Source organism: Hypanus sabinus, chromosome 9 (genome assembly GCF_030144855.1).
Source record: "Hypanus sabinus isolate sHypSab1 chromosome 9, sHypSab1.hap1, whole genome shotgun sequence".
NCBI lineage: Eukaryota > Metazoa > Chordata > Chondrichthyes > Myliobatiformes > Dasyatidae > Hypanus > Hypanus sabinus.
In genome coordinates, this window is record NC_082714.1 from 135,269,938 (window position 1) to 135,283,228 (window position 13,291).

At 40.9% G+C, this 13,291-nt stretch overlaps 1 protein-coding gene across 1 annotated transcript in view; it reads right to left on the minus strand.

Moving 5' to 3' along the window:
• LOC132399831 (sodium/potassium-transporting ATPase subunit beta-1-interacting protein 3-like) overlaps nt 1-13,291 on the minus strand; it is a 197,225-nt gene that overhangs the window by 127,548 nt on the left and 56,386 nt on the right. The window contains exon 2 of the mRNA XM_059980634.1: nt 11,997-12,134. Coding sequence (XP_059836617.1) covers nt 11,997-12,134 — 138 coding nt within the window. The remainder of the gene's footprint in view (nt 1-11,996; nt 12,135-13,291) is intronic.

Below are 13,291 nucleotides of genomic sequence, written 5' to 3' on the forward strand. Positions count from 1 at the left end.
TTACGAATTATGTAAACATCAAAGAATGCTACTCAAACAATATTTTTACAATATTACTCAAATTTTACTGAAATATTGAATGAACAACACTCCTCCCTGCTTAGCTATGAATGCCAACTGAATATAGAATGCATCTCAACCTATGAGATTTGCACAGTGCTGTATTTGTCATTTCATTTACTTATCATTCCAGAATGTCTCTTTGGTGGTTCCCACTCCCTCCCCTCATCCTTCCCCCTTTCCTAACCATGATTCCCCTCACCCTGTCCCCTTCCAACTCTCAGTCAACAAAAGTCTTAGGCACCCAAACTATAAATGACTTGACTTTAGTTCTTACGTCCTTCACATACACAAGGAGTAAAAACTGATTTGGGGCCCATACCAAACTTCCTCAACTGTCCAAGGTGAAAGAGGCGTGTTGTGCCTTTTTCACCACACAGCTGGTGTGTACAGACCACGTGAGGTCCTCGGTGATGTGAATGCTGAGGGACTTAAAGCTCTCAACCCCAGATACATTGATGTCAATAGGGGTTAGCCCATCTCCATTCCTCCTGTAGTCCACAACCAGCTCCTTTGTTTTTGTGACATTGAGGGAGAGGTTGTTTTCTTGACATCATTGAGTGAGAGAGATGACTTCTTCCCTGTAGGCCACCTCGTTATTGTTTGAGATTAGGCCAATCAATGTGTCGTTGGCAAATTTAATTAGCAGATTAAAGCTGTGGGTAGCAACACAGTCATGGCTATACTGGGAGTAAAGGAGAGGACTCAGTATGCAGTCCTGAAGGGCTCCTGTATCGAGAGTCAGAGGGTTGGAGGTGAGGAAGCCCAATCCTACCACCTGTCAGCGATCTGACAGGAAATCCAGGATCCAGCTGCACAAGGCAGGGTGAAGGCTGAGGTCTCTGAGCTTCTACTCGAGCCTGGATGGAACTATAGTGTTGAAAGTTGAACTGTAGTCCAAGAGCAGCATTCTCACGTAAGCTTCCAGGTGTGTAAGGACGGTATGTAGAGCAGTAGCTATTACATCATCTGTCACCAGGTTGAGTCAGAAGGTGAATTGCAGGGGGTCCAGTTTGGGTGGTAGCACTTACATCCTCTTGTTATGAAGTGTTTTGAGAGGGTGGTGATGAAACGCATCAACTCCAGTATAAGAAGTGAATTGGATCCCCTCAATTTGCCCACCAAAACAACAGGTCTATAGCAGGTGCCATTTCACTGGCTCCTCACTTAACCCTGGAACATCTGGACAGCAAACGTGCATGCATCAGGGTGCTCTTTATCGGCTACAGCTTTGCATTCAATCCCCTCAAAAGTAATCAATAAGCTTCAAGACTTTGTCCTCAATACCTCCTTGTGCAATTGAATCCTCATTTTCCTCACTTGCAGATCCCAGTCAGTTTGGATTAGCAATAAAATCTCCTCCACAATCTCCATCAACATAGGTGCATCACAAGGCTGAGTGCTTAGCCCGCTGCCTTATTCACTTTACTCTTATGACTGTGTGGCTAAACACAGCTCCAATGCCATATTTAAGCTTGCTGACACCACCACCTTCATTGGCTGATTCAAAGGTGGTGATTGTAAATCTGGCTGAGTGGTGCCACATCAACAACCTCCCACTCACTGTCAGCAAGACCAAGGAGCTGATTATAGATTTCAGGAGGAGGAAACCGGAGTTTAATGAGCCAGTCCTCATCAGAGGATCAAAGGTGGAGAGGGTCAGCAACTTTAAATTCCTAGGTTTTATGATTTCAGCGGACCTGTCCTGGACCCAGCATGTAAGTAAAATTACAAAGGAAATATGGCAATAAAATTATAAAGAATAATTTAATTATAAAGAAATTAATTTTCTTTAATTATAAAGAAAACTTCTAACTTCCTTAGAAGTTTGCAAAAATTTGGCATGACATCTTATACTTTGACACCACTGTATGTGGTGGAGAGTATATTGAATGGCTGTATCACAGTCCAAAATGGAAACAACATTGCCTGTGAATGGAAAATCCTACAAGTACTGGATACAATACAGTCCACCATGGGTAAAACACTCCCGTCCACCAAGCACATCTACAGTACCTGGAGCATTGTTACAGGAAAGAAGTCCCATCGGGGACCCCCATCATCCGGGTCATGCATTCTTCTCACTGCTGTCATGAGCAAGAAGGCACAGGGGTCTCAGAACTCACCCTAACGTGTTCAGGAACAGTTAATACCCCTCAACCACCAGACTCTTGATCCAGTGGGGATAACTTCATTCAATTCCACTTGCCTGTTCCTACAACCCATGGCCTCACTTTCAATGATTCTACATCTCATGTTCTTGGTAGTAATTGCTTATTTATTTATTATTGATATTATTATTGTATTTTTATTTTTCTTCAGCTCAAGCCAGTAAAACCTGAGGTACAGACATAACCAAGCATGATCAGTGCTCAACTGCCAGAAACATTTGGATTATATGAATGGTGATTAGTATTGTGGCTTTCTGAAGATTTACACAAATATTGTGGTGTAAGGGCTAATTATTTAATGCTATTGTGTAGTGACTTTGGGATGACACCAGTTGTAGATATTACTATTGGGGGACAATGTATTCTTGTTAACCCTTTCCGTACCGGATGCAGTGACTCAGATTGACAGGTTTACTATACACTGTAAAGATAGATCTATGCAGTCTCACAAAAGCAGAGGTGGAGGAGTATGCCTCATGATCAACTCTTCTTGGTGCACAAATATATCAGTGCTGTCCCAATTCTGCTCACCAGACCTGGAATATCTAGCAGTAAAGTGCCGTCCTTTTTACCTACCACAGGAGTTTTCCAGGACCATTTTGGTAGCAGTTTACATTCCACCTCAGAACAATGTCAATCAGGCTTTAAATGATCTGAGCAATGGGATCAACGTGCATGAAGCAGCGCACTCTAACGCCTTCACCATTGTTTTGGGAGATTTTAACCAGGCCAGTCTTAAAAAAATCACTAAGCAATTACCATCAACAGATCACTTGCAATACTGAAGGAAACAACATATTGGACAATTGCTACACCACTATCAAGAATGCATATTGTGCTATTCCACACCCTCACTTCGGGAAGTCTGATCACCTGGCTGTACTCCTACTTCCTGAGTATAGACAGAGACTGAAGACTGCAGCACCAGTAGTGAGGACCAAGAAGGTATGGACAAGGGAAGCACAGGAGCGCCTGCAGGACTGTTTTGAATTGGTGGGTGGACAGTATTCAGAGATTCACCTACAATCCTGGATGAGTATGCTGAGGTTGTTACCGACTTCATTAAAACCTGAGTGGATCAGCGTGCGCCAGCAAAGACTTACTGCACGTTCCTAAACCAAAAGCTATGGATGAACCAGGGGGTGAGTCATCTGCTGAAGTCTGGATCTGTGGCATTCAAATCTGGCGACCCAGGCCCGTACAAGAAACCTGGTATGATTTGCAGAGGGCTATTTCAAAAGCGAGGAGACAATTTTGTACGAGGTTGGAGGCAACATCAAATGCACAGCAACTCTAGTAGGGACTGCAAGACATTACTTCCTACAAAGCGAAACCCAATAGTATGAATGGCAGTGATGCTTCACTACCAGATGAACTCAATGCCTTCTATGCCCACTTTGAAAGGGAGAATACAACTACAGCTGAGAAGTTCCCTGCTGCACCTGATGACCTTGTGATCTACATCTCAGAGGCTGATGTTAGGCTGTCTTTAAAGAGAGTGAACTCTCGCAAGGCGGAAGGTCCAGATGAGTACCTGGTAAGGCTCTGAAAACCTGTGCCAACTAATTAGCGGGAGTATTCAAGGACATTTTCAATCTCTCACTGCTACGGGCAGAAGTTCCCACTTTCTTCAAAAAGGCAACAATTATACCAATGCCTAACAAGAATAATGTGAGCTGCCTTAATGACTATCGCCCGATAGCACTCACATCTACAGTGGTGAAATGCTTTGAGAGGTTGGTAATGACTAATCTGAATTCCTGTCTCAGCAAAGACCTGGACCCAATGCAATTTGCCTATCGCCACAATAGGTCCACGGCAGACACAATCTCAATGGCTCTCCACACGGCTTTAGACCAGCTGGACAACACAAACACCTATGTCGGGATGCTGTTCATCCACTATAACTTAGCATATAATACCATCATTCCCATAATCCTGATTGAGATGTTACAGAACCTGGGCCTCTGTACCATCCTCTGCAATTGGATCCTCAGCGACAACAATCTGTGCGGATTGGTGATAATATCTCCTCCTTGCTGACAATCAACACTGGTGCACCTCAGGGGTGTGTGCTTAGCCCACTGCTCTACTCTCTATATACCCATGAATGTGTAGCCAGGCATAGCTCAAATACCATCTATAAATTTGCTGATGATACAACTATTGTTGGTAGAATCTCAGGTAGTGATGAGAGGGTGTACAGGTGAGATATGCCAACTAGTGGAATGGTGCTGCAGCAAAAACCTAGCACTCAATGTCAGTAAGACGAAAGAGCTGATTGGACTTCCAGAAGAGTAAGACGAAGGAACACATTCCAATCCTCATAGAGAGATCAGAAGTGGAGAGAGTGAACAGTTTCAAGTTCCTGGGTGTTAAGATATCCGAGGATCTAACCTGGTCCCAACATATTGATGCAGTTATAAAGAAGGCAAGACAGCAGCTATACTTTATTAGAAGTTTGAAGCGATTTGGTAGGTCAACAAATTCACTCGAAAACTTCTATAGACGAACTGTGGTGATCATTCTGACAGGCTGCATCACTGTCTGGTACGGTGGGGGTGGCTACTGCACAAGACCAAAAGAAGAGTTGTAAATTTAATCAGCTCCATCTTAGGTACTCACCTTCAAAGTACCCAGAACACCTTCAGGGAGCAGTGTCTCAGAAAGGCCGTGTCTATTATTAAGCACCTCCAGCACCCAGGTCATGCCCTTTTCTCACTGTTACCATCAGGTAGGAGGTACAGAAACCTGAAGGCACACATTCACTCAGTGATCCAGGAACAGCTTCTTCCCTTCTGCCATCTGATTCCTAAATGGACATTGAACCCTTGCCTCACTTTTTTTTTAATATGTAGTATTTCAGTTTTTTGCATTATTTTTATTCTATTCCATATGCATATTCTGTATAAAGTATACTTAATACTATTTACTTATTTATTATTATTATGTATTGCATTGAATTGCTGTGGCTGTTAACAAGTTCCACGCCACTTGCCAGTGATAATAAACCTGATTCTGACCCTGTTAATGTTCCATTGTCTTTCAATTTCATCTTTTATTTCAACATAGTTTGTATTTTTCACATTGATTTCTGTATGTTATATGTGCATGGAATTTTTATATCTACTAAATAATTTGTTCTTGCTTATTTATCCTGTATGATTATATTTGGGTGGTTATTATGGATTGTTCTATCTGTAATAATGGAAAGGTTATAATATAATTTGTAAGATTCTGACTCTGTTGTGTTTATAGTTATAGTAAGGTATGGTGTCTTTTTGGAGTTTGTATTTCAAAGCAAGATTCTGGTGAATGATGTTTGCCACTTGTATTTGCCTGTTTAAGTAAGCAGATTGAGTTAAACTGCTGCAGGATCTTGTAATGTGCTGGGTTGTTTCTGGTTTCCGTTGGCATTTTGTGCATTTATCATCTTGAATTTGTTGGTTTTTATTACTTATTTTTGATAATTTTTTCTGTTAACCACCTGGTTCTTCATTGCCACAAGGAACCCTTCTGTTTCTGGGAAGAAGTCTCCCACGATGAGTCAGGTGTATGACACTTCCCTGTCAACATCAAGTCTGTTCAGATCATAGGGGTGTCTTTCATTGATTAACTTTGTCTTCTATAGTGATAATTTCTTCATTTCTCTGGGTTGTGCTTTCATTTAAATTTAGTGATGTGTACTTCTTATCAGGATTGCATATGCACATGTAGATTGCTATTATTATTATTATTTCCCTGTTGTATTTGCACTATCTGTTGTCTTCTGCTCTTCTGGGCGAGGTCTTTCATTGATTCTATTGAGGTTTTTGGGTTTACTGAGTATGCCCACAAGGAAATGAAACTCAGGGCTTTCTTTTTCTTCGGCAGTCCGCCGATTTTCAATGATGACTGAGGCCTGGGCAAGGTTGTATGGAAGACCGGCAGTTGCCCATGCTGCAAGTCTCCCCTCTCCATGCCATTGATGTTGTCCAAAGGAAGGGCACGAGGACCCATACAGCTTGGCACCGGTGTTGTCGCAGAGCCATGTGTGGTTAAATGCCTTGCTCAAGGTCACAACACGTTGCCTCAGCTGAGGCTCGAACTAGCAACTTTCAGACCACTAGGCAGACGCCTTATCCACTTGGCCATGCACCACACAAGATGCAGGACTTTATATAGTAGTGTATATGTACTTTGATAATAAATTGACTTTGTTCTTTTGAATTTTGCAGTTTTTCACTTATTTCCTTTTCCAAAGTTAAATGGGAAAATCCAACAACATTTCCAGCATTAGTCAGTCTTGTGTATTCAATCTATAATTTCATCCTCCAAGAAACAGAGCCCATCTCTGCATTCATGCTGCTGTTGTTAGTGGAACACCCTTCAATGGATTGAAAATGGACACTAGGGGTTGAAAATCAAAAATGAAGGTAAACTCTCTCCCATACAAGTACTAGTTGAAACATCCCAAACCAGATTCAGCCACATAAGCTGAAGTGAACTCCCCTTCCTTTTAATCCACTTATGAAACCTAAAGCATTCTACAATCAACAATGATTTTGGTTCTAAGTGTTCCTACATTTCTTTCATGATATCAGCAAAGCTCATTTTGGCTGGTTTAGTTGAAGCAGTTAATGTTCTGATTAAACTGTATGTTCTTACAGCTATTTCACTCAGTAACACTGGCACTCACTTTTTCAGTTACTTTAAAATACTGCTCAGTTAGTTCAGTATCATTATCCAGTTATCTGTTGTTCTATTGAACTTGTCTATCTTTCCAATGTAACCAGCCATTTTTGTTTTTTAAAATATTTTAATTTACTATTATTATTACCTGTACAATTATATCACTATTATTAACTCATTGTTTTTGTCTGTTTTCTGGCTTTTTTTAAACTCAAACGTCTTCCTGCACTTCCAAAGAAAAAAACTTGCTGTACTTTTTAAAAAAAACTTTAACAACATGCTCTGCTTCTTTTAAAACTCGAATGTCTCACTCCGCTTCAACATGTAGGTCATTGTCTCAGGTTCATTTAAAACTTTCTTGTCACCACTACTATGCTTGTAACTCCAAAACTAATTGAAAGAAAAGCACAGGAAACCAGGGTTAATGTGTATAATTCTTAGTTTCATTTTTCCTTTAAGCAAGACTTGCAGTTATGACATGGTGGCATAATGACAATTGCCACTCACATACTTTTACCTATAACCCATAATGAATGCTTAATCAAACAATTTACGATATTATTCAAATATTACTGAAATATTAAATACACAGCAGTTATCTCTCCACAATAATGCCAGGTAGATTAGGTCTGTAGTGTTCAGCCTCTAAATTAGACTTTAAAGGGGGAAACAGGATAGGGATAGTTAGTGAAATGGGAGTAAGGAGGGTGGAGGAGGCACAGGGTGAGGAGATAATGGGTAGGAAGATGGGAAGAGCGCTTTGTTCGTTCCTGACATTTGGTAGCACAGTGTTTGTCTACAGCATGAGATGTGATGGAAGGAGGGATGGTGTGTTAAAGCAATTTGAGTTGGAGTCCAGGACAGTGTATTCGCATGAATGGATTGTGCTGATTAGAAGCACCGAGAATGAAAACTTTGAGATCGAACTTTAGAAAAGAAACTGGAAACTAGATCATATATGGATATAGTATATAACATAATTATTCTGTAATTAGTGAGTGTGTAATCATGGGGTTTTAGAAAAAAAATGGAAGTTCATGCAGTCTTGCTTGAGACAGATTAGAGGAAGTTGTCACAGTATAGCAGAATAGGAAGCCGCAATTTAAGACTATGGTAATCATGGGACATAGACTACAGGAAAAACTGTTCCTCGATCTTTGATAAATAATATTTACAAGACTAGAAATGGTTTCCTAGACAATGGAATGGTAATGTTTCAACCTGGCATGCCCAAGCAGTGTCAAAAGTTGTAGTCAGGCAAAATAGTCTGAAATAATGAGAAGGCTGAACCTGAGTGTCAGAATACTGAAAGCAGAGCCCCTGATATTTCAGCACTGGGAGTGTTATTTTGGAATCTGACCAATGAAAAGGGGGAGGGATTCACAAAAAAGGACTTGAAGCATGGATCAATAGGATTGAAGAATCTTATGAGAAAGCTACACTCCGGTAATGTTGTGTAATTTTATTATTATCTAGTAACTTTGTCTCATTCATTCCTGGGGTAATGGAGACATTGATGAAGCAAATTGACCCCAGTGCCCTAGTGTGAGATAGTACAGTATTTGTTGTGCAATTTCAGATAAAAGTTAAGAGCTGATAGTCCTGAAATTCAATTACTAATTTTTATTTTCCTTTAAGCTGCATTGTAATTCATCCTAGTGCTGTCCATGGAAACATGTAAGGACAGATATCCTGTAGCAAGTCCCACAGAGTAGTATCATTAGATTTCTCTGCATGACTCTAAGCTGTGCCACTTCTAGTTCAGCTTGTCAGTTTTAGCTGTATTGATTACTTTCAGGTTCTGAGAGTTGCTGGTACTTAACCTTGCAGAAGCTATCTCAGCAGCTCTAAAAGGATCACACCATTCACTTCTACTACAGAGTGGTGAATGGAATCTTCATCGAGGGGGCTGGTGAATGAGTCAATCAAGTAGACAGAGGACAGTGAAGTGTAATGCCCAAAGGAGGCAAGTTCATTCTGCAAGAGGGCTACAGGAATCCTAATGCTTTTAGCAGGCATGCTTTTGTACTTTGTAGGGCCGTGACTGTAGTCTTTGAGATTCTATACTTTGACGAATTGTGCAAAGTGATCATTCCTATGCATATTCTGCTCTTTTCACTCATATGGGTGACAGCCCTCTTGCAGCGGCAAGTCGTGTACTACCAAGATGTGGTGGAGATCACCAGGTGAGGCCTGTGAAACTGAGAATGACCGTGACTGATCTCCACAAGCAAAGCACTTAAACTACATGTATAAAGCTTGATTTGTGGCCACAGATATCAGTGAGGACAAAGAAAAAATTGAGTGATGTCCTTTAAATTACAGATTAAGAGAAGACATTGTTAGTAGCACATATGAAATGCTGAAGGCACTCAGCAGGACAAGCAGCAAAGAGTCAATGTTTTGGGCCAAGACCCATCATCAGGACTCGAAAAGAAGTTGGTTGAAGACAGACTAAGAAGGTGGGGGCAGGGGACGGAGTACAAACTAGAAGGTGATAGATGAAGTTAAGTGGGTGGGGTTGTGAGGTGAAGTGAGAAGCTGGAAAGTGTTTGGTGGAGGCTCAGTTGCTTCAATATGCTCTGGGGCCTAGACACCATCCCCTCAATCAGCCTGTACCCAACCTGCCCAATTTGGCCCGCCACTTAAATCGTTGTCCAAACATTGGGTTCAAGAAATCGACTTGCAATTCTGTAATGGATTGTGCATGCACAAGATAATTGAAAGCACATTTAATGAAGAAAGGAGACAGCGTTTGACTTGGGGGGACTGTAATCTGCAGGTCACTTGGGTAGAAATGTGAGCAATTTAGTTCAATCCAAAGATGTATGACAGCATCCATTTGAAGAGGTACAACAGACAAGGGAATGAGTGTACAATAAATTAGATTCAGTGGTGTTAGAACATAGACACAAGAGATACTGCAGGTGCTGGAAATCTAGAACAATACAACACAATATGCATGTCAGGCAGCACCTGTGGATAGGAATATGGGATTGTTGGATTTGTGGATGTCAGTGATTTGGACTACTGGATTAATAGATTAGTGGCTAAATTTGTCAATGATACAAATATAGGTGGAGGAATGGCTAGTGTTGAGGGAACAGAGAGCCTGCAGAAAGACTTTAGATAGTTTAAAGGAATGGGCAAAGAAATGGCAAATGAAATACAATGTTGGAAAGTGTATGATCATGCACTTCGGTGGAAGAAATAAACAGGCAGATTATTATTTAGATGGGAAGAGAATTCAAAATGCAGAGATGCAAAAGGGACTTGGGAGACCTTCTGCAGGATACCCTAAAGGTTAACCTCCAGGTTGAGTCAGTGGTGAAGAAGGCGAATGCAATGTTGGCATTCATTTTTAGAGGTCTAGAATATAAGAGGAGGGATGTGATGTTGAGACTATAAGGCACTCATGAGACCACACTTGGAGTGTTGTGTGCAGTTTTGGGCTCCTTATTTGGAGAGGGTTCAGAGAAGATTCACGAGAATGATTCCAGGAATGAAAGGGTTACCGTATGAGGAATGTCTGGCAGCTCTTGGGCTGTGTTCCCTGGAGTTCAGGAGAATGAGGGGGGATCTCATAGAAACATTCTGAATGTTAAAAGGCCTGAATGGATTAGATATGACCAAGTTATTTCCCATGGTAGGGGAGTCTAGAACAAGAGGGCACAACTTTAGGATTGAAGGACATCCATTTAGAACAGAGATGTGGAGAAATTACTTTAGTCAGAGGGTGGTAAATCTGTGGAATTTGTTGCCATGAGCAGCTATGGAGGCCGTCATTGGGTGCATTTAAGGCAGAGGTAGATGAGGGCATCAAAGGGTATAGGGAGAAGGTAGGGGAGTAGGGGTGACTGAAAGAATTGGATCAGCCCATGATTGAATGGCGGAGCAGACTCAATGGGCCAAATGGCCTACTTCTGCTCCTATGTTTTATGGTCTTATGGTCTTAAAGAGGAAGTATTCTGAAAGGAGAAAAGAGTGGACCATAGGAGAAAGGGAGCGGGGAACCAGGGGGAAATGATAGGCAGGTGAGAAGAAGAGTAGAGGCTAGTAATGTCCGGTTGCTCTTTGAGTAAATAAGAACCACCACTTTTCAGTTTTGAGTAACACACTGGAGAAGAACTCCACATTGTACTTCTGTTGATGTCATTTGGGAATGTTTTCCATCAGAGGAAAAATGTAGGAGAAAGTAAGTTCCTACCAGAAAGACAGGAGTCAAATATTTCACTAGTTACAATGACACTGGTTACAAAGAATGCTTGCAATACTCCCAGATAAACCGCCTGTCAGCTGCACACCTCCAGCTGTTTGAAGTGATGTGAATTTTAGGGAAGGCTATTAGAGATGAAAACGAAGCACAAAAGAACAGAAATTTACTTACTGAGGGTTATACAGAAGAAAAATTGATAGCCATCATGCTGTCATGGTCCCGATTGTTAATCCCCCATCTTGCCCCTAATATCCTTTGATCATACCTTGATTCCAATCATTAATTTCCCATTTACTGCTAATTCGCTTGCTGACAGCACACCTGGTCTCCATCAAGAACTGCAGTATAAGAACCCTAGCATCACTACCACTGGTCACCAGTTCGTTGGTCTATTCCCGTATGCTAACTTCATTTCCTGACTGCTTAGAACCGTTAATTCTAAGTTCAGCTCCAGTTTCAAGATATTCCATGAAAATCCCATCTCCGTGACAAGACTCCATATCAGAGCTCTGTGTCAAAATTAATCCTGTTTGCTGTTCAACACTCACGTTGCTCCAGCATTCCCAACTCATTCTCCGTGCCTGCGTCCTGCACTTAGGTTCTCATCAGTCACTTTGTGCAATGGATGCAGAATTTTCAACTCCTAAAACAGTTGGAAAATCATGTGACGTGCAAATCTAAATTTGCAATGTGTATTTATAGGGTTCAAATATTGAAAAGAGATTCCTCTATAGGATCCAGTCAGTGAGAAATAATTTAATATACTGGAGATCATCATATCTTGATCAAGCATGTTATTAGCCATTATGAATGGTTTCTTATCTAAAAATGGCTGTTTAGAATTAACATGATGGGAAAATTGAAAAGTTCTTACTTACCACCACAATGTACCGAGGTCTGTATTGAATTGTACCAAAAAGGCCAAGTATAACAACAATGATGTGCAAGAAATTTGCTAGGATCGGAGCCCATTGATATCCCAGGAAATCAAAGATCTGTCTCTCCAAAGCAGCAAGCTTAAAAGAAAAATTTAAAGAAGAACACACAGGTTAATCCACTATCAATCATCCCTAATAGAAAAAGAAACTCACATGAATGTTATCCTTTATAAATTTCTCAAAGGTATTGCAATATGTTTTATATACAACCTATTCTTTTGAAATGCTTTTCTTGTGCATAAATATATTTTGTACATATTAGATGCCACTAACAATCACTTCAAGGTCCACTAGCAAACATTCAGGAAATTGGCCTGGGAACAATTCATGTTCGTGCCCCTAGATGTTTGACCAGTGTCAGAGACACATCTAATAATATCATTCTGCATGCAGCAGTCATTGCCATGGTTACTGCCAGAATATGGTTGTTAAAAGTGCAACCTCCCACCTAGACTTTCAGATACACCAAAATAAAGGGCAAAGCCCAAATGAGTCAATTAAAAAAAACCCTTTGTTACATCTGTGTATTACTTTCTGTATATCAGCCCACTTTTATTGCTCAGTATTCTTGATGCCACATTGTTGTGCTTGTCCTGTTTTATTCATACTTTCCTGTAGTATAGTATTCACTACAAAGATTTTCACAGACATCTCGGGCCACTGCTGGAAAGAGAGTGAGATCAGTATATGTGAATAGGTTGGGTGGGTGGGGGGGGGGGGGGTGTAGAAGAGTGGGTTAGGCAGATGCACTGAGGAAATGTGCCTGCCATTTTCCTCAGTCACGACATGCCCATCCTAGTGAGAATATCTTTGAAGATCTACTTTGCTTTCCATTGTTCCTAGTGAAATTGACAAAGTCACGAGCATTACTGCAGGGAGCTGCTGTTGAAAAGGTGCAAATGAGATTGACTACATGGATCAAGATAATCCATGGATTTTCTTAAAGCAGGTTTTCTTCTATTTCCCTCACCTAATTTTACCTGTCAGCTTATATTCCTTTATCTCCCCCACCTCCTTATTTCTAGCTTTTTCCCCTTCCTTTCCAGTGCTGATGAATTCCAAGCCCAAATTGTTGAGTAATTATCCTTTCTATAGATGCTGCCTTGACGTGCTAAGTTTGTGTTCATTTTGTACAAGCTGCTCCTGATTTCCAGCATCTGTAGAAATTCCTGTGTTTATTATTTCTTCTATTTCCTGATTTTTTTTAGTCACCTCAACGGGAAGCAGCATGACGA